Source organism: Notechis scutatus, chromosome 4 (assembly GCF_049901735.1).
Source record: "Notechis scutatus isolate UNSWTSFEM ecotype Mainland chromosome 4, rNotScu1.2, whole genome shotgun sequence".
NCBI lineage: Eukaryota > Metazoa > Chordata > Lepidosauria > Squamata > Elapidae > Notechis > Notechis scutatus.
This window is the reverse complement of record NC_142012.1, coordinates 21,872,411-21,895,032: the sequence shown is the minus strand read 5'-3', so window position 1 is coordinate 21,895,032 and position 22,622 is coordinate 21,872,411. Positions and strand designations below refer to the sequence as shown.

General features: G+C 39.9%; 1 protein-coding gene across 1 annotated transcript in view; it reads left to right on the top strand.

The window, feature by feature from the left end:
• MANBA (mannosidase beta) overlaps positions 1–22,622 on the top strand; it is a 59,505-nt gene that overhangs the window by 31,410 nt on the left and 5,473 nt on the right. Inside the window, exons 7-14 of the mRNA XM_026672706.2 lie at positions 1,489–1,599; positions 1,963–2,114; positions 2,906–3,023; positions 5,574–5,660; positions 8,617–8,784; positions 12,886–13,104; positions 14,483–14,647; positions 19,671–19,815. Of these exons, the coding sequence (XP_026528491.2) occupies positions 1,489–1,599; positions 1,963–2,114; positions 2,906–3,023; positions 5,574–5,660; positions 8,617–8,784; positions 12,886–13,104; positions 14,483–14,647; positions 19,671–19,815 (1,165 nt within the window). The remainder of the gene's footprint in view (positions 1–1,488; positions 1,600–1,962; positions 2,115–2,905; positions 3,024–5,573; positions 5,661–8,616; positions 8,785–12,885; positions 13,105–14,482; positions 14,648–19,670; positions 19,816–22,622) is intronic.

Genomic DNA, 22,622 nt, shown 5'->3' with positions numbered 1-22,622 from the left:
GTCACCATTCTAAAATTACTTCGGATGGCAACTGGTGAGGCAGGATAGAGTAGCGGAGGAAGGAAAACATGTACGATGTTCTGGTACATTCTGCTTTGATGCTAATATACATTTCCAGATCCTCAGCATGGAGCATGTTATTCATAGTGCCAGGTGATCAAAAGAGAGACAATTAAACTGGGCTTAAATGCTATTACAGTACCTGAAAAAGAACTTACTAAAGTCTACTCTAGCTCATGTTTAAGAGTTGCTGGAAGAAAGATAAAAGCAACAAGCTTTTTTTCCTCATCTCCTAGTGAAACCCTTATCAGTTTATTTGTTTCTGTTGCTTTTAGCAGCAGGAAGTCAACAATTGGTTCTCAGTCAATCACTTGCTAGCAGACAATAGTTTATGATTGGTCCTAATGGCACCAACAGAGATTTTTCACCACAGGCCAGCTGGCTGCACTGATCACCTAGTTCAGGGGTGTCAAACTCAAGGCCTTAGATCTGGCCCCTGGAAACAGCGAAGGACCAGCCTGCGGTGCCTCTGCCAGTGAAAATGAGGCTCTGTTTTCACTGGCAGAGGGCTGCAGGAGGCCATTGCAGCCAAAAACAGAGCCCGGGAGAGCCATGTGCAGCCCTCAAGAATTGTGTTTTTGCTGGCAGACTGTTAGCAAAACAAACTACTAGCAGTGTCACACGAGTGACATTGAGCTGGCCATGTCCAGTCCAGTGCCCCAAGGTCAAGCACAACCCTGATGCAGCCCTCAATGAAGTCGAGTTTGACACCCCTGACCTAGTTCAAAGTAAGTATTCTTGGGCAATGTTTTTGTTGCTGGAGAACAGGGATTTTTCACTCTGCTTTGTACTGAGAAGTCATACTGTTAGTGGCAACAACTATACCCACATACCCACCTCCATTTATTTTGAGGAATGCAGGAAACAGTTATTAAATGTTGTTAGGATGATCCGGTACTGTACATATACGCTGACACTGAGTTTCTTCCTTCGCCTCACAAATCATTTTTTGATTGGTTTAATGGCACTAATAATAGGTTCTGAATGCTACAGTGAATATTCTCTGCCTTGTAAAGATAATACCTGTTCTGTATATTGACTTGGATTTCATTTTCCTAAACTGAAGTAAATAATGGTCACTGATCACATAAGATTTTGATAGAGGAAATTTTGAATTGATCATGAGCATAACTGGATGAGTTTTAGATTATGGCCTCATACCTTTATTTTTTTTAAATAAATAATATTTAAATTGGCATAAAGCAATAGCTCTTTAGTATATAAAATCTGACTAAAATGGAATTCTTATATCACAAATATCTAGTGCAGATAATTGGGTTGTCTGGAAGGGTTGCTTTGTCATATTCTTAGCTCTTGGTTCATCATTCAAGGAATATTTAAGGTGGTTGTTTGTTCAAGAAACAGTTCTCTATGAGTTGAATGGTTTTCATCATATTTCTTTCTTTCCCTTGTGTGGGGTTTATAAAGAGTGTGCCAGTGGAACTTTGGTGGCCATCTGGACATGGAAATCAGCCTGGATACAACATGACAGCAATGTTCATTATGCAGGAAGAATACAAAATCATAAAACATTGGAAGGTATGTCAGATCATCTACTTAGCATTACAGCTGTCTCTTTCATAGCTTTTGTGACTGGATTCATAGATTGCACTATATTAATAGTCAAAGGGCCACTACATATTGCAAGATTTTGGCACATATCATGTTGAAGTGGATGAATGGAGCCTGAACTGTACCCCCCCTCTCAATTATACACACATTAAGTTATTGTCCGGTGTTGCTTAAATATTCCAGTGTCTATTTTAATATTTTCATTTTGCAGCCTACCTATGTTAAAGAGAAAGTTGTGAATGAATGGCTATATTTGATCTTAGATTCTCCGTCTATCCATTAATATCAGCAGATTTTTTTCAAATATGTCCACATTTTCATTTTCCCCAGGTTTATTTTCGGACAGTAGAACTGGAAGAGGAACCTATTCCTGATTCGCCCGGTTTGAGTTTTTATTTCAGAATAAATGGACTGCCCATTTTTATGAAAGGCTCCAACTGGATTCCAGCTGATTCTTTTCCTGACAAAGTGAACTCTAAAACGTGAGTTTGAACAAATGTTTTTTAGATGTTCGCTATAGGAAATTTGCCTATAGAGGCATCCACTTGATTAAAAGTTGGAGAATTTTGAAACAGTTTTGAAACAGCTGTGTAGAAATGTTAATATTTCTTTCTAATGGAATATAAGTAATTCTGGCATTCTAGAAATAAGATATATTGAAGAGTTCTTAAAGGAGAAGGAACATGTTAAAACAAAAGATCTTTTGAAAGGACTGGGAATTTAACAGTAGCTGATTTCTCCCGCCCTCACCACCACAACCACCCGTTTTCAGGCTACTGCGTCTTTGAAAGAAGAATGAAAATATCAGCTTGCAAAGATTAATTTAATTATTAGTCTATGGCAACACCCAGAAAATATGTCTGGAGAACCTGAGTCATTCAATCATGGTTGTCCTGAAGGTGCTTTTTCAAAAGGCAACTTTGAAGATGCTTCGCTTCTCATCCAAGAAGCTCTTCAGTTGTTCAGTTCAGAACTGAAGAAACTTCTTGGATGAGAAGCGAAAAGTTTAAAAAAAAAATCAAAAGTCCAGTTATCTTTTGAAAATGTTAGATTGACAGCACCTTAGGGGACAACCCAGAAAATATGGTAGCCCAGTATCTTTCCTTCAGTTCTGTGCTGCTCAGGGAATAACTCAGTGCCAAAAGATAAAAAGCAAGGTCACCATTGAATTATGTTCATGCTTTCAAATGAAATATTTGCTACTTCCTTATATTATTTCTACAGGGTAGCACTTGCTGCTCGGTAAGATTGAACTCTCGCTTCTTCCTGATAGGTTACGGCTCTTATTGCAGTCAACAGTTGATGCCAATATGAATATACTTCGAATTTGGGGAGGAGGCCTATATGAACAAGATGAGTTCTATGAGATCTGTGATGAACTAGGAATCATGGTAAATCAGCAAAACCTGCATGTGTTAGCAGCAACTGACTTCAAATGTAATCGCCCAAATATTATTTTCTAAATTAAATGCAGCATTTAGGTGCACATTAGTTGCCTGTTTCTGTAGTAAAACCACAGGTAACAGCTTAAGCCAGGGAATAGAAAGTGAATCCTATTGGAACAGATCTAAAATCTAATACTGTGTGTTTCATGCACCAGTGTGGGAATGCTTAGCCAGATTAATCAGTCTATTCTTCAGCAGTTTGTGAATATGCTGAAGAAACAGAAACCCCTGGTGCTTTTAGTTTACTGAATCTATGCTCACATAGTAAAAATTGCACACTTCAACAATTCATATGTCTCCCTACTCTGGGAAATGCAAAAGGAATAAAACCAAAAGTTACTGAGTAGAAAAATGCAGAAGTAGAATGAGAAGCATGAGGAACTGTTTCCTGTTTAGTTTTGGTCTTCTTGGTATCTAAAATATGTGTGGTTTCTAACCTGTATTATTACTAAATTCTCACTGTGGTAGTTCTTTTTGTCTTTTGAGATATGTTAGAACCAATAGAAGAGAATATATATAACTCAGGGTTCACCTATGAAATCTTTTGTGCTCTCTGAGCTTGGTTGTTTGTTTGCAAATGTTTTATTACCAGACTAGGAAACACAGGGGTCAGGTCTCACATTCAATTTCATTGAAGGCTGCATCAGGGTTGTGTTTGACCTCGGAGGTCGGGATGGGTGTGGCCAGTTTGACATCACTCACGTTGGGGCACCTGTGGTGGCCCAAGCGCTTTGCCAGCAAAAAGGGGCTCCTGAGCTCTGTTTTCGGCTGCAACGGCCTCCTGCAGGTCTCTGCCAGCAAAAATGGAGCTTGAGTGGCCTATGCTTGCCCCTCCAGGCCCTGTTTTTGGCCGCAACAGCCTCCTGCAGCACTGGTAGAACTCCGTTTTCACTGGCAGAGGACCACATGTTGGTCCTTTGCTGCTTCCAGGGTGGCCCTGCGGCCCAGATCTAAACACCCCATGGGCTGGATTCAGCCCTCAGGCCTTGAGTTTGACACCCCTGAGGTCACATCTTCAACAAGTCTGGTAGCAAAACATCTGCAATTAAAAAACCAAGCTCAGAGAGCACCAAGGATTCCACAGATACATTAAAGTCCAAATGCTGTAAAATATAATTTAGGCCTCAGAAGATAATTGAAAGCTTTAGACTATTTTGAAATTTCTTATTTTAGAAAGCAAATAATACTTTTCTTTTTTTTTTAAATGCACACAGAGTTCTGGCTTGAGACCAAACTCAGAAAGTTTCAAAACCCATTTTTTAAAATCTATATCTACAGTATATACATGCACATATAAACAGAAGTATGATTAGGAGAAAGACACCTGCTTGAAATGGCAGATAAATCGTATCCATGAAATGATATAGTTAGGCGAAGCTTCAGCTCCCACCTTGGGCTCTTTGGATCACATCCAGATACAATTATTTTTCTTGCTTTCCCCTTCTTCCTCTAACTCTTCCCTCTAGAAAGATTGAACCTGGGGCAAAAAGTGTACAGTTTAGCTTGAAGAATTTAGAGCCTGTTTCGAGTGTCACATCTTATTCTCTTTCCAGGCAAAGCCCATACTTGATTACTTGAAGCTTCTGTTATTTCGAAGTTTTATCTGTGTGTGTATCTTGTATTTTTGCTGTTTCTATAATAAAAATAATCCTGCTGATAATTTGCATTTTGTTTTATGGAGGAACAATCATTCCAAAGAAGGAATACTGGGACAAGTATTCATAAGCTCTCGCCTGTTTTGTGAATGTAAGCCTCAATCCAAGGTTTTGTGACTTTGTTTCCTCCAGACAGGTTGAGTTTCAATTCCCACAAACATGGAAAAATCTGGGAGTTTGTAGTTTCCAGACATCAGAGGACACCAAATTTGGAATTGCTGCCTTAGGTGTTTTTATTTTTGTGGGTATTCTACCCAATTGCTTGTTGAGGAAACAAACTATGTTTACCTTTTTGTATTCAAGCTAAAGACTATGATGGCTGTAGGATGTTTGACAATTAAGCCATCATTTTTTCATTACTTTATATTACTGTATGTAGCCTTTTCCACTATAATGGTTAATGTAGCCCCTAATCACCCCAATTTTGTTGGGCTACAGCAAACCTTTATTGTGTTTTTATTATATCTTCTATACTGCTAACCTGTAGTGCTGTATATATCAATTAGAAACAAGCTCTATATTCATAGGCATATTTTCAAGAAAATGTGACAGGAACCTAGCTTTTAAGTACAATTTGGAGGAAAATGATATTTTTATGACTGTGTATTCTTTTAAAAAAGTAACCCTTAAGGCAATCTTTCTTGATTCAGTGCCCTTCGGATCTGTGACATAACAGTCTTCCTAATCTCTAGTCAGTATGCCCTTAATGGATGATATGCTCCAAAACTTTTTGTTAAATAACAGGTTGGAATCACTGATATGCTATATAATACATGTTCTGCCTTTGTAGATAGACACCAGTTGTTTATTGAACATCAATTTTCCCCCCTTAATTTTCTAGATTTGGCAAGACTTTATGTTTGCGTGTGCCCTTTATCCAACCAACCAAGACTACTTAGACTCAGTAAGAGCAGAAATTACTCATCAGGTATGGTATGATTACATGGGGATGAAAGTTATGATAAACTATCACAAAGAAGTAAACATTCATGTCAGTTGAAGGTTCATCAACAAGTTTATCTTGCTCCAAGTAGTCCAATCCTACTGTTAATCCACTGTTCCCTTCCTTCCCACAATGTGTGGAAGATGTTAATGGTGGATATGCAAACTTTCTATCTAATATGGTTAACTGTCCACATAGCAAGCTATGATATGAAATTGAGTAACTGAAAGAGTAGAGTAACATTGTTTAAAACTGGTTCATAGAGCAGTTATGTCAGAGGTAGGTAACTCTTTTTCTGTGGTTAGATGCAGCCTGAGATTGTTCCATCCTGTGTGTCACATCCTTAAAATCTCCATAAAGCTTCCACGGGAAATGGGGAATCCTGGCCTGTTAACCTTTTCCCCCCTCATATGATGAAATTCTCCACATGCACAGCATCCTAAAAGCTTCCACTGATGCCAAAGGAGACCTCTTAGTTATTTTATATGGATATCAGCCAAGGAGGAGGAAAAAGAGAAAAGATGTGGTGGGAGGGAGACAGAAAGAGAGACACGGGTGGGGGATAACTTAATGGTTTCCTTTTAATTTCTAAGAATCTCTCTGAAATCAAAGGAAACCCAGAGATATTTGCAAACATGGAGGTCATGCTTGAGAAGTAATTTACTGTGCAGCACATTAGCTTCCCATTTCTTGTTTAATTAAAATAACCCCCTCCCCTTTCCCCAACCTGGAGCAGAGAGCTTAACAATCTCCAGGTTTTATGCATTGCTGATAGTCCTCGACATACAATAACAGTTGAGACCAGAATTTCCATTGCTAAGTAAGGCAGCTAAGCAAGTCACGCCCAATTTTATTACTAATTTTTTTGCCACAATTGTTAAGCAAATGGCTGCAGTTGTTAAGTAAATCGTGTGGTCATTAAGCAAATCTGGCTTTCCTCATTGCCTTTCCTTGTTAGAAGTCAACTGAGTAGATTGCAAATGGTGATCACATGACCACAGGAGGCTGAAACTGTTCTAAATACATGTCAGTTGCAAGCACCCAAATTTTGATCGTGATCATGGGGATGCTATGACAGTTGTAAGTGTGACAACCGGTCGTAAGTCAGTTGTTTCAGTGTCATTGTAACTTTGTTACTAAACAAATGGCTGTACGTCTGTATAAGTATAACCCATATGTTTATAGATTGAATTGAATTGAATTCTTTATTGACATTGTACGTATATACACAGTATATGTACAACAAAATTCACATAACACCCAGAGACCAGACCCAACACACACACACATATGACAATCCCAAACACCCACCACCCACCAAAATTTCCTGCCCCCTAAAACACACACAAGCATCCACACAACAGACCAAGTAATACTCACTAATGGTGGTCCTTAAGTTCATTGTTAAGTGCAATTATAGCTCTGGGATAAAAACTGTTGAGAAAATGTGTGGTCCGAGTTTTAATTGTTCTGTACCTTCTGCCAGAAGGCAACAGTTCATAAAGATTGTAAGCAGGATGGGAAGAGTCTCTGAGAATGTTGTGCAACTTCCTCAAACAGCGAGATGTGAAGATGTCATCCAGGGTTGGTAGCTGGAGCCCATTCTGTGCAGTTTTAATGATTCTCTGTAGAGCTTTTTAGTCCGCTACAGAGCTGCTCCCGTACCATACAAGAATACAGTATGTCAGGACACTCTCAATGATGCTGCGGTAGTAGGACAGAAGTAGATGCTGAGATAGATTTATCTTCCTGAACATTATCAGGAAGTACAGCCTCTTCTGTGCCCTCTTTACAAGCATGTTGCAGCCACATGAAATATCCTCTAAATCAGTGTTTCTCAACCTTAGCAATTTTAAGATATGCAGACTTTAACTCCCAGAATTCTCCATCCAGCATGGCTGACTGGGGAATTCTGGGAGTTGAAGTCCACGTATCTTAAAGTGGCTGAATTTGAGAAACACTGCTTTAAACTCTTCTGATTTCTCTAAGAAAACTAAGGAAAGCAGTGTTTTGTTGCTGTGTCATATTATATAATTGATATTCATGATCCCAAGGCCTCTACACATATTTGGCTCTGATAATTTGCCTTGGTGGAAGAAGATATGACTTGATTAATCCTTTCACGGGGAGTGACTTTGGAAATTTCCATTCTGTTGATAAAAACTTCAGAACATTAAATGCCCTGTTTATTTTTATTTTTTATCAGAGATAAGCCTAGCTAGCAGATTCAATAGAAATGATTGGGCAATTCTATTATTCTTTTTTTAGTAATCAGTTTAATTTAAAAAAAAAAAAACTTAAACAGGAGTTGGTGTAAAGATTCTTGTTCTTTGGACTTTTTAGAACAAAAGTCACTCCCAGAATATGAAGAACGGGTTCCTTTATACTATGTGATGTTTCCAGGTACATTAAGACACTTGGTGAATTTACAGTCCATTCAGAATGTATTCAGACCCCTTTAACTTTTGTCAATTTTGTTACGTTGCAGCCTGATTCTACTGTTGTTGAAATTCATTTTTTTTCTCATTAATCTACATGCAGTACTCCATAATGACATAGTGAAAACAGAATTTTAGAAATGTCTGTAAAGTTATTAAAAAGAAAAAAACCCTAAAATATCACGTTGGCATAAGTAGAATCTGTAGAATTAGACTGCAGCGTAACAAAATTGACAAAAGTGAATACTTTCTGAATGCACCGTATGTCAGGGTTGGGTTTTTTTTCCCATTTGTGTCCTTTGTCTTTTAAGGTAGCCTTGGTCACACTTGCTTCGATTAGTGGAAGTTGCACTCTTAGGGGCATCTGAAAGAAGTAAGTCTTGGAAGAATTGCTTTTCTTTTGTTTGACTTTAGGCTTTTTCATACAAATGCTTCTGATATAAATAATTTGCAATTTTACACAAATAAGTTGTTTAAGTTGAAAGAAGTTTTATTCTTTCCAGGTAAAGCGACTGAAACATCACCCGTCCATCATTTTATGGAGCGGGAACAATGAAAATGAAGTTGCACTTTCCACCAATTGGTTCTCCATTCCAAGTGCACAGATGAACCTTTATTTCAAAGATTATGTGACACTTTATGTTGATAATATCCGAGAAATTGTTTTTGCTGTAAGTAGTGTCCCCCCCGCCCCCATGAGATCTAAAAAGGGCTGACATTTTAGTTGGTTTTGTGTTCTGATAAATTATGACTTTCCTTCAGAGTTGGAAATAAGTACTGTAGATTGTTTTGAATAATTTTGTAGGCAAACCCTTAACATTGAAGATGCACTAGATAAAATCTGGAAACATCTGTTTCCTTTGAGTCCTGATGTTCTCAAAATGCGCTGACAACATTTTATGTTCTGCTTTCCCCTTATATTTGTGCTGGCTTTGTAAGATGCATATTAAAATAATTTCTTCTGTTGATTGCCTATTGTAGCAGGTTAGAAGAGTTTTGCTCTAGGGGAAAAGACCAGGCAGTGTCCCAATTTGAATATCCGTTGCTTGCCTTGCTAAATATGTTTAAAAAGAGATCATACAGTTTTTCTCAAAATTAGGAAAAACAACAATTACCTTTTACTCTGCGTTTTGGCTGATATACCTAGTCTTTCCCAGGGACTCCCGAGTCAAAGAGATGCATATTTCCTTTTTTCATTTTGCAACTGGAGGTGGTCTGTTCAGACTGGGACATGGTAACTTACTGATTATGACGCTATATTAATAGTAATAGTATTTCTTAAGGTATTTTGTAAAAAAAAAAAGAAAAAAGAACAAAATAGGAGATTAAATCATTCTGTAAAGAGGAAGTTTACAATCTGTTTTAAAAATGGTGATGATTATCTGTCCTAGTTTAGCCTCCTGGATTCTGTTGGAACACCTTTGTGTTTTTAGGAATCTTGTCTGACTCCTCTAATAGACCTAATGATATGCTGCTGGTTTGGAAAGAGGAGGCTGTTTTTATCATGCCCTTGTTATGCATCATCTTGATGACCTTATTGCATTGCTCACAACAATACATGAGCATGAATCCTTAGTTTTGAAGACACTTAGTTTCCCCCCCCCCCCCTTCTATATCAGGCTGATCCAGGCCCAGCTACCTCCTAAATCAATCCCTGCCCAGCTGCCATGTTGTTTGGATTAGCAGATGTCTTATCTCTCACCTTTTCTTCCTTATTTCCTTGTATTTTCTTCTTCCCTCTCCTCCTCTTTTCTGAAATCTTAAGCAGACAACAAATCCTGGAAAGTTATTATACCTGCCAATGGCCATTTCATATTGGAATGTCAAAGATCTGGTTGCAAGCTGTGTAGGCCAGCTTTAAATGTGTGCAGTGATTGTTTTGAATTTTTCTGAATTCCCAGGAAGCTGTTTATGATACATTATGAGACACAAACATTGTACTTTGGGCTCGTTTCCCTTCCTCTCCCCCAGCATTTGTACTTCTGAAAGCATTCTGTTGTTGAATAGCTGCAATCCTAATCTGGCAAGAATAGTCTGAAAGGGCTCATATTAATTTTTTAAATTTTAGGTACAAAGACTTTTTGGGTCTGGAAAGAAAGTTCTTCCCTGTATTGCCCACATTGAAGTGCTCTGTCTGGTAAAAGAAATAATTTACCGTAGGAAAAGAAGTATAAACATTGGAACTGGCTTCCCCTCTTGAAAGATTGTTCAACAGATGATGCAATTTAATATCATTCTCTGACGGTTGCAGCAGCTGCCTATGCAGGCAATTGTCATGGCTGCATCCACATACAGCCCACTGAGAATAAAACATGCGGCGGCGGCTGCCCAGATACAAAGCTGTTCCTAGAGCCCTGTGCTTATAGGGGATGAAAGGGCTTCTCCAAGAAATTGATTAGGAGGTGAATTCTTTTGTCCAATTTTCTGTTTCGTTCCCTGCAAAGATAGAATGAGCTTTAGATATGCCATATATCAGGGATGTCAAACTCAAGGCTAGATCTGGTCTGTGGGGTGGTTAGATCTGGCCTACGGGGCTACCCTGGAAACAGCAAAGGACCAGCCTGTGATGCCTCTGCTAATGAAAACAGAACTCGAGAGGGTCACACATGGCCTTCCTGAGCTCCGTTTTCGCTGGTGGAGGGTTACAAGAGGCTGTCGCAGCCAAAAACAGAACTTGGGAGCCTGTTTTCTCTGGCAGAGCATTTGGGCTACCACAGGCACCCCCAGCACTAGTGGCATCAAGCTGGCCACACCTACCCTGGTCCCCTGAGGTCACACACAACTCTGGTGTGGCCCTCAATGAAATCAGGTTTGACACCCCTGCCATATACTATCCATATTGAAGATGGAAGGCACCAGCTCCCTTCTGGATTATCTTGGTTATGAGAGAAAAATAGCTTCTACTCCCTGGGATTATCCTCCAAATTGCCTCGTCTTATAATGAAAGAGCCGAGTTTGATAGTTAAAACGGTGAATGTTAACGTACATAGGGAATTATGCACAATAGTTAGGAGGCAAACTGACAAGGGTGAAAGACTCCTTTGTTCTGCAGGATGCAGATATAATGAGTTGTTTCTTTGTTGTCAAAGACTTAAATAAAACTGTGAGGAGAAAATTATGTAGGCAATGCCTAAGAAATGTACTATAAAAGGAATCACATCTTCATTTCCTAGATACCACTTGTTGACCCTTTCTCACTTTTTCCAAAGGCATTTCCATGGAACTACTGGTTTCATCCCCTGAAGCTCACTTTTTTCCTGAAAGCAAATAATTAACAACTATTCTCTTCCAGTGGTCAAAGCAGAAGTTTAACAATCAACATCCACCTAGCATCTCCTTTCCTTTTGCTTTTGCTTTTGCAGTTCCTTTCTCTCTCATACTGCCCACATACACACATAGGGTATCTTTCCTGTCAGCATAAGAAACCTTGGAAAAACCACATAACCTTGTTGTGTTGCCTTGAGTTTATCAGGGAGAGGGGAGAATTGATAAGGCAGCATGACATGGTGTTCCCACTCTGCATTAACACTATGAAGATGCCTTGGCAGTGTAAATAGCTAAACTGGGTGGGAATTTAGTCAGCTCTACTGTAAAAGAGTGTGAAGAGAGCATCTTGGATTAGTACAAACCAAGTGCATGTGTGAGTCCTAAACTGTGCAAGATTTTCTATCTACTAGTTTGTAGAGAAATGGAGAGTTTAATTACTAGATATGTAAAAAAACACCATTCAGCCATTTAATAGTTTAATTTATATCAGGGGTGTCAAATTCAATTTCATTGAGGGCTGTATCAGGGTTGTGTTTTAACTTGGGACTGGGGGGGCATGGCCGGGGGGGGCGTGGCCAGCTCGACATCACTCGTGTCGGGTGCACCTTTGATGGCCAAGTGCTAAGGCAGGACTTCCCTCAGACCCTCCCTCACTCTCATAATCTCCCTCCCTCCTTCCCTCCCTCCCTTTTCTTCTTTTTCCTTCCCTCTTCATTCTCCTTTCTTCTTCCTTCCCCCCTTTCCTTCTTTTTCCTTCCTTGCTCTCTTCCCATCTTTCCTTCTTTTTCTTCCTCTTTCCCTTTCTCCTTTCCTGTCCCTTCTTGCATGCTCAAATGCAAAAGGGGAAACATTTCTCCTTTTGTTTTGTTTTTAGTTTCTTTTGCTGGCCTTCTGCCCATAAAAATGGAGCTGGGGAGGGGGGTATATCATGTCGCCCCCCCCCGGGCCCCATTTTTGTCTGTGGCAGCCTCTGCCAGCGAAAATAGGGCTGGCAGAGGGGTGCAGGAGGCCATCACAGATGAAAATGGGGCCCAAGAACTCTGTTTTTGCTGGCAGAGGCACTGAGGGCCGGTCCCTTGCTATCTCCTTGCTATTTCCAGAGCGGCCCTGCAAGCCAAATCTAAGCACCCCGTGGGCCGGATCCAGTTTGACACCCCTGATTTATATTATTCTACTGAGCAGGAGGTTGCACCAGAGGACCAAAGTCCCTATTCCCTTCCAACTCTATGATTCTGTGAACTTGATGGCCCCCCTTTCAATGCTGCAATATGAAACAGTTTCTTGCACCTGAAAATCCAGTTCCAGGAATCTGATATTTATTGAGACATTCAGTTAACCAGAAACAATAGAAATTAGTATTCTAGGGAAAAGAGAATGTGATTCACCATGAAAATCTAATGTTGCCTTTTACTTTCCGAATTACAATCTGCCTAGATATTTTTTATAGCAGCTCTTTTATTTCTTGATGCTAATTATTCTATGATGTCCAATCTTATTCTATATAGGAAGATCAGAGCCGTCCTTTTATTGCCTCAAGCCCTACCAACGGATTGGAGTCAATCAAGGAAGGCTGGCTGGCTCGTAATCCTTATGATAACCATTATGGAGATACCCATTATTACAATTACCTGAATGACTGCTGGGACTGGACGTTGTATCCCAGGGCTCGGTTTGCCTCTGAATATGGCTTTCAGTCATGGCCTTCCTTTAGCACCTTGGTACAGGTAAATAAAAGCCAGTTGTCTTTTCTCACTCTCCAGTCCATTTTGTGAATGTAACACAAGACTTAGGGAATCAGCTCAAGGGTCCATCTGCTCTCAGTCTTAGGTCAAAACACCAAAGAATAAGATTAAATGTTATAGAACCAAGCACCCTTTTTATCCTGTGCTTCGAATAAAACCATATAAAATAGGATGCTGCATTTTCAACTCGGAACTCTCAACAGCCTTTGCTAGATCGAAGTGGCTGGCTGGGGAATTCTGGGAATTAAAGTATAAACATCTGAAAGCTGCTGAGATGGAGAAACACTGACTTTGACCTTTGGGAATCTAATAGATTCAGAGATTGTATAATATATAGGTAGATTCAATAGACTCAGAACTAAGATTTTCCTTGGATTCTCAGCTGGAGCTAGAGCTGGTAGTGATGGTAAATTGAGTATCTGCTGAGATTTCTTAGTTACTTTTCTTCCCCTGCTGATGCAGTTTGTATATTTAAACATCTGCATATTAAATGCACAATGCACCCATTGAAACAATGTTCAGTTAGGCTCCACCACACCTAGTTGAAACTATTTCACTTAAAGAAAAAAAAATCCTTACCTCTTGTTTCTCCTCCATTTTTCAGTAGAAGGATGTGTGAGCACATGCTTGGCTTTACAGAGAAACCAAACCTGCAGACTTAAAATAGTATTTATTTCTCTGTTTGTCAGGCATGCCTATGTTAATTTCTAAGCTCAAAAGCAAAAAGAAACATAAATTATCCAAAGCTTCTCTAACTGGATGCTTGGAGGCAGTTCTAATCCAACACAGGATGGTTGACAAGTCTGCACAGGGTTTACTTTTTTTCCAGATTAAACCGATAGCCTATTGAATGAATATAAGATACGCTTTGCTGCCTTAAAATGATTTCTGTGATTGTGGCATGATTCTTAGCTCATCTGAAAACCAACAAGGTACCTTGGAGAATTCAGAAAGGAATGCTACTTTGAAAAAGTTTCTTTCGTAGAAACAAAAAGGTAGAACAACTTGGATCAGAAGAAAGAAATTATGATTCCTGTGTCTAAATAAAACATTGGGAACAATAGGTTTATTTCAGCTTTACAAAAATAAACGAGCTATCACAATTTAAAGCAATTACAGTAATTTATTACTTTTTTCTTAAAAGAGTCATCCTGGGGGCTATTCCCTCCAGGCTCCCAAATTTTTAAGAGGTTTGCATGAATTCTAGAGTGCTTGTTTTAGGTGAGGATATTATATTATTTGAATGAATAAATAGGATACTGATTTTGAAGTGCAATATATGATTTTTAAAGTGCTGTGTGCATGTCCGAATGATATTCATGTCCTTACAATCATACGAATGTACTCTTTTTAAGTTCAGGTTTCTGTGGAGGAAGATTGGTCTTATACAAGTAATTTCTCCCTGCACAGACAGCATCATGCTGGAGGTAACGATGAAATGCTTCAGCAGGCAGGGCTTCACTTTAAATTGCCTCAGGTAGTAAATCCAGTTGAGAACTTCAAACAGACAATCTATCTCACTCAGGTAAGGATTTGTCAGAATGTTAACAGTGACCTTAAAAAAAAAAGAGTTAATGTTAAGATTTTTCATGGAAAATGTGCAGCAAATACTTTGTTTACATTTTGCAGAAGCCAGTTCTTGGATCTAAGAGCAAAATGAAGTTCTCTGCGTGTGTGTATGTATGTACGTATGTACATACCCTGTATTTATATAAAATTCCTCCCCGCTCTTTGGGTGATATCTGTCTTTTTCCATCGTGGATTTGGGGTTCTGTACAGTATCTTACCTGTTAGCAACTAAGTAGTTTAGCTAAGCAGTTATGTTAGCAATTAAGCAATAGGAATATCACTTAGAGCACGGGTGTCAAACTCAAGGCTGGCCCATGGGGCCACCCTGGAAACAGCAAAGGACCAGCCCACGGTGCCTCTGCCAGCGAAAACTGAGCTTGGGAGGGCCGTGCCCGGTGGCCCTTTTCACTGGCAGAGGGCTGCTGGAGACCCTCACACCTGAAAATGGAGCCTGGGTTGTGCAGGGCCCCTCAAGCTCCATTTTCACTGGCAGTGCTAACAAAACAATCTACTAGCAAAAATGGATCCCCCCAGCCCACCCGGGTCACCACAGGTACCCCTGACACGAGTGACATCGAGTTGGCCATGCCCACCATGGCCATCCCCCTGCTCCCCCCCCCCCAGGTGAAACCCTGATGCGGCCCTCAATGAAATTGAGTTTGACACCCTGACTTAGAGTTATAGACCACCCCATGGTCCTTTACAGCAGTCTTTGGGCAGTTTACAATGTCACCATTACTTACATATTGCTCCCAACTATCTGGGTCCTCATTTTACCGACCTCAGAAGGATGGAAGGCTGATTCAACCTTAAACTAGTCAGGATCTAACTCCAGGCTGCATTCTAACCACTGCACCATTAGGCCACCAGTTAGCTAAGCAGCTAGCCCTGCACCCTTATAGACAGAGAGCCATTGTTTTTCCTGGGATCTGTTGGAACCAACTCTCCCAACTTAGGAGTCACAGTCTACAGTAAGGGTGTCAAACTCACAGGGTCACGTTGCCGTCATGTGACGTATCAGGACGTTTTTCTCCTTTGTGGATCTGGGATGGGCGTAGCCTGCATGTGACGAATGCGGCCCACCGGCCACCAGTTTGACACCCCTGATCTACAGTGATCCTATCATCACCTGGACCACTTTGCTTCACTTTCCACATGCTGTCTAGTACCTCCTTCAGGCTCTGATACTTTCCCAGCTTCCCATATTCATTCTGAGTTTCATTTTATACTACTGGTTCTGTGGGCGTGGCTTGGGCATGGCTTGGTGGGCGTGACAGGGGAAGGATACTGCAAAATCCCCATTCCCTCACCAACCCGCTAACCTGCTTTCCAACTCCGTTCTCCTGGGCAGGGCAACAAATGTAGACCCAGCCAATCAGCTGAGACTCGGGAGGCAGAGAATAGATGGGGGCGGGGCCAGTCAGAGGAGGTATTTGCCAGTTTTCCAAACTACTCAAAATTTCCGCTACCAGTTCTCCAGAAGTGGTCAGAACCTGCTGAATACCACCTCTGGTCTCCTCTATATGTATAAGTTCTCTGAAGGAAAAAGTGTTTACTTACATGTATGCTGCATGTAAAGGTAGCACAAATGTTATTTCTTGTGGTCTGTGTACTCTCCACCTAAGGACTTATGACCTAATTCGGTGAAATTGGATTCAGTTTCAGTCCAAAACTTGCTCAGCACAGCTCCTGAGGGATTGCTTGTCAAAGTTTGGAAACATCATTAGAGAAGAGCCTCTCAATATGAGCTTAAAAAAAGGTGGTGGGAAAGTGAGGGAAATTTTAAGACGACTTTTTTTGTTGACCATAATTTTGTCTACCCAAGTTTTATATTAAATTAGGTGATCTCTCCAATAGTCTGATTTCAGACCATGATTTAAAGGTCAAAACCTAGAACATTGGTGTCTGGAAAATGATAGTAGCATGGCTGAACCCATAATTGGAAGCCCATTTCCAAGGAACTTTCTGAATCTTTACATTTTGGCTGGCGTTCTTTCTTAGATTAATCTTGGTGGCTCCCTCTTGGCATCTCTATGGAAGTCCCAGCTTCCATAGAGACAATTGACAATTGTCCTTCCCCAATCAAGCATATGGAGAGATGCCATTTTCACTTCTTACGCTCCCTTTTGAAAGGTAAAAAAGGAAGAAATATAATTTCTGTAATTTAAAGCAGGAGTCCCCAAATTTGGCAACTTTTAAGACTTGTGGACTTAAACTCTTAGAATTCTGGGAGTTGAAGACCACAAGTCTTAAAGTTGCCAAGTTTGGAGACTTCTGATTTAGAGTCTACCTTTTCTGAGTGACAGATAAATTCACATGTAATAAACAAAAACAAGCTTTTTTTTTTAAAATGGAGAAGATAAAAGTACATGAAATCTTACTCTAAAATGTAGAAATGTATTTAACTGCAGAGTTCCAGGCAGGCCACAAGATGGGGCTGGCTTGAGTTTTCTGGCTAGTGAGCTCAGGAAGAATCTTAATGAAAAAATTGTTGTTAATTATGTTTAATAGGAATGAAGAGATTGAGAGTTACATTGAATTCCTTACTTTTGCAGAAATAAGCATATGATAGAATAAGGCTTAAATAGCATTACATGAAAATGTAAAAATCAAACTACCGATGCAGCTCCCTGGCTAATTACTTTGAGATTTCTAGAATCCTTAGAAATAAACAGAACATCTCTCCCTCCCCAGCTTCTTGTAAATTCTATACTTTAATCCAGGGTTTTTCAATCTTGGCAACTGTATGATGTGCAGACTTCAGTTCTCAAAATTCCCCGGCCAGCATAATTCCCCAATCATTAGAAGTCCATGCATCTAAAATTTGCCATGGTTGAAAAACACTGCTTTAATCCAAGGCTCAGGAGAATGAGGCTAGTTTCTCCTTTTCATAGCCCTTTTATTGAGCTTTTTCCTTTGTTTTCAATGGATCAAGACTTTTAAGAGGGGGCTGGGAGAAATCTGATCTGTATTTATGTTTCAGAGGGGACGCGGTGGCTCAGTGGCTAAGACAAGCTGAGCTTGTTGATCAGAAAGGTCGGCAGTTCGGCGGTTCGAATCCCTAGCACCGTGTAATGGAGTGAGCTCCCATTAGTTGTCCCAGCCAACCTTGCAGTTCAAAAGCATGTAAAAATGCAAATAGAAAAATGGGACCACTTTGGTGGGAAGGTAACAGTGTTCCCTGCGCTTTCAGCATTCAGTCATGACAGAGATGTCTTCGGACAGCGCTGGCTCTTCAGCTTTGTAATGGAGATGAGCACTGCCCCCTAGAGCCAAAAACAACTAGCACGTATCTGCGAGGGGAACCTTTACCTTTTATTTATGTTTCAAAATGTACATCTCCCTTTTGTGAAAATACAGAGTCTCTGTCTGAAATCAATGAATGTCTATCCTGCGTCTGGCATGAGCCAGGAGCCAGGAGTACTTTCCCAACAGCAAGTGATACATGCACCCATTTGTTGCTGGTGTTTGTAGTATTTCTGGGTTTTGGATATGCCATAAATTTTAGGTAGTCCTTGACTTACAGGAGTTCATTTAGTGACCGTCCGAAGTTTCAATGGCACTGAAAAAAGTGATGCAAGACCAATTTTCACAGTTACGACCATTGCACCATCCCCGTGGTCACGTGATTTACTTTTGGATGCTTGACAATTGACTCACATTTATGACAGTTGCAGCGTCCTGGAGTTATGTGATCCCCTTTTGCGACCTTCTGACAAACAAAGTTAATGGGGAAACCAGATTCACCTAACTATGTTACTAATTTAGGAATTGCAGTGATTCACTTCATAAATAGGGTGGGAAAAGTCGCAAAATGGGGCAAAACTCACTTAACAAATTTCTCACTTAGCAGTGTAAATTTTGGGCTCAATTGTGGTTGTAAGTTGCGGACTACCTGTATTGCAGTTGGGATGGGAATTTGTTCTGGGGTCTGATTATCTCAGGAACAGCTCACTGGTCATAATATAGTAAATATGCTTCTCATTCCCACGTGAAAATCATAAGGCCTCTGAAATCAAGGATCAGTCCAAGACAATGGACCTGTTCTTTCTGAGGGATTGTAGCCTTATCCAGAACAGAAGGATCCTAAAGCCTGGCATCCAATTTCCTATGATCAATAGGATCTCCCTCTTGTCTGAATTTAAATTCTATAAGACATCATGCAAATTCATTCATCTATATACTAAACAGCATGGGAAATGAGGTAGAGCCCAATGGATTATCCCAGTCCACCTTTTTAGGTTCTTAATTATATCATCCTAACCTTCCATAAGACATCATGGTGAATTATATCAAAACCCACCATGAAGTCTAAGAAAATCTAAGAAGTCTAAGTTCGATGAAATTTGCAATGTCCTACCTGTCAATGAATACTTCAGCTTCAACCATAACAACACAAGAGCACACAATAGATACAAACTCAATGTTAACCGCACCAAACTTGATTGCAGGAAATACGACTTCAGCAATAGAGTGGTCAATGTCTGGAATACTCTACCCGACTCTGTAGTTTCTTCCCCAAACCCAAAAACTTTAACCTTAGACTGTCTACTATTGACCTCACCCCTTTCCTAAGAGGTCTGTAGGGGCGTGCATAAGCGCACCAACGTGCCTACCGTCCCTGTCCTATTGTTTCTCTTATTCTTCTTTTATTTTTCTTATATGTACCCATTTCATGTATTCACATCTATGTATACACTTATACTTATTATCTTGTAAACAATTGGCAAATCAAATAAATAAAAATAAATAAATAAATAAATAAATCTCATTGAGCCAGATTGTTCTTCCTAGTTCCAGGACTAGGCCATCTAGTCAGCTAATTTTATTCACGTATTCCAGTTGAAAGCACAATTGAAATGGGTCCAGATAGTCGGTATCCTACAGATCTGCTAATCTTTTAATGAAAAATGTTATAAAAACTTGTATGTTTCTATGTTGGTTAAAACTTGTGTTTTTTTATATATATCCCAAATTAGATCATGCAGGCCCAGTGTGTTAAAACCGAAACCGAATTCTACCGTCGCAGCCAAAGCGAGATAGTCAACGGGGAGGGACGAACTATGGGTGCCCTTTTTTGGCAACTAAATGATATCTGGCAGGGCCCTTCCTGGGCTTCTCTAGGTAAGACTAAAAATAAAAAACAGTGTTTGTGCCGAGTTCAAGTATGGGCTTTATAAGTCCCTGTCTTTTAGTTTAGTCCCATTTTTTCTTAAGACACTGAAAGCGGAGTATGGGATTCTTAACCAAATCTTACCTTGCAGATTAGCATGGAATGAAGTATGAATTACTCAGACAACTTCATGACTAAGAGTGTGACTAGTTTTCTCTCAGTTTTTTTTAATGCCTTTCAAGTTTTTGAGTCAGTGTTGACTCCTGACAACTGCCTGGTCAAGTCCCTGTAATTTTCTTGGCAAGATTTCAGGAGTAGCTTGCTATTGCCTGCTTACCAAGATTGAGAGAGAGTGACTGGCCCAAGGTTATCCAGCTGGCTTTGTGTCTAAGGTGGGACTAGAATTGATGATCTCCTGATTTCTAGCCTGGTACCTTCACCACTACACCAAACTGGCGCTCCTTCATTCACATAGTTTAATACGAATTATTAAATAATTTGCTGTATTTTTGTTTAAGAAAGAATTTAAAGTAGAAAGCGTCTTTAATTGGACGGGAAAGTTGTGAAATTACTTGTGCTTCTTGTCCTTATTTCTTAGGATGAGTCCCCAGTATAGCAAATACAAATTTGCATCTCATCCAGGCAAATAGATAGCTTTCCCCCCCCCCCGCTTTTGTTGAATAAAGAAGCAGGAGGTGTGGAAAACAGGAATTTTAATGAAGTCTTTGTGTTAACCTTTGCTGTTTATACAGGATGTTTTCCTTGATTTGGTTTGGACAGATTCTTCCTCTCAGGGGATGTTTAATAAGAGCCGTAAAATAAAAGAGACCAGGCAGTGCATAACTCTCTGAAACAGATTTGGGGATTTTGAAGCTTTCCAGATGTTTCTGAATGGCAGCACTCATCAGGGCAGTGCTGGCAGGACGAATGGAAGGGGTTGTTTGACAATACCTAGAAGGACAGGAGTCACAGGTAGTCCTCGACTTAACAACAGTTCGCTTAGTGACTGTTTGAAGTTACAATAGCACTGAAAAAAGTGACTTATGACCATTTTCCCCATGGTCATGTGATTTAGATTCAGATGCTTGACAACTGACTCACATTTATGACGGTTGCAGTATCCTGGGATAATCTGATCTCTTTTGGAACCTTCTGACAAGCAAAATCTATGGGGAAACCAGACTCACTTAACAACCATATTATTTCTTTAACAACGGCAGTGATTTCTTAACAAATGTAGCAAGGAAAGTCATAAAGTGGGGCAAAACTCTTGTTAACAAATTTCTCACTTTACAACATAAATTTTGGGTTCAATTGTGGTCGTAAGTCAAGGACTACCTGTACTTCTTCTGGTCCTAAGGGGCTTTTTGGAGGCCTTTCTTGACCAGTGATTATAATCAGATAAATTGGATTGATTTCCTTATAGTCTCCAGCCAGGATGGGCAAAGATAATTGCTCTGCTAATACTTACATAAAATTACAGCAGGAAAGTGGCTTCTGTCCTCATGCCACCTCTGATCACTGTTGCTAAAAATTACTAGTAGGAAGACGAAATGAGCAGTTGTCATATGAGCTGTAAATTAGCATTAAAAGTTTCAAAAACAAACTTTTAAAGCACATGGGAAAGAAACCCCAAAACTAGTCTTGCCAGCATTGGTAATACAATTTTTGCCATTTTGCATCATTGGCCCAGTGTTAGACGGAATGGAAATAATCTTCCCTCCTTTCCTTTCACCTGAAGTCTTATGGTTATAATAAAAACATAAAACTAAAGTGAAACAAAAGTGTTAATAATAATAGCAGAACGGTAAGCATTCAAAAGCCTGTTTTAAAAATGTGTGGGTGTGTTTTAAATGAGACCAGAGATAGACAAGGTTTGACTTTCAGCCATTGACAGGTAAGTATTTGCTTCTGGAGGTAAATTTCCCCAGATGACCTCAGGAAATTATCTTCTCCGGTTCCCCTGTGGTTCTCTGTGGCCTGTTAAGAAACTGCTGTGTCTGAAGCTTCAAATTAAAGCAGAGGTCTCATTCTCGCGGCCCGCGGGCCAATTGCGGCCCGCAGGACGATATCCTGTGGCCCCCACTGTGATATGAAAGTATAATATTAGTGTATAATATAAATATAAAGTATAATATAAAGTATAATATTATGCGGCCCAGCCTCACCCAGACTCTGCCTCCAGCGGCCCCCAGGTAAATTGTGTTTGAGACCCCTGAATTAAAGGCTTCTGAGTCAGCCACCTGTATGGTTTGCATAAACCACTGGGTTACATTTGGGGCAAATTGCAAGCTGCTTTTCCTCATCTTCCATCCCACATTTTAAGGTCATCTTAGCGTAATCAATTCAGATTGCACATTTTGGTTGAAGAAATGAGTCAGTTTTTTTTTACTGAAATTACACTCTAGCATTTTCACCTTCTGCTGAGCGGAAACCCAGCAGATATTAGAGACAATAACACCTTTCTGAGGCATGATTATTACATCTACAGAGAGAAGGAAATAAATCATATCATAAATCACAGTATGACATGCTTGTTTGTTTGTTTATTATATGTATAGACCAGCTTTTCTTTGGGAACCTCAGGCAGTATAATATAATCTTACATATATAACCTTACAATATCTCTGGAAGATAGGGTGGGGTTGAAAAAGGACCAGAGTCCCAAAGTCTCCTATAAATCTTCATAATCATGGGCCAGCTCACAGAGAGAAAAAAGTACTGTTCTAATTCTAGTAGGTAGTAAAAAGGGATTCAAAGTGTTCATTAGTGAGCATATTCCCTGTCCGTTCTTTTATAGTGCTCTCAGATCAATATA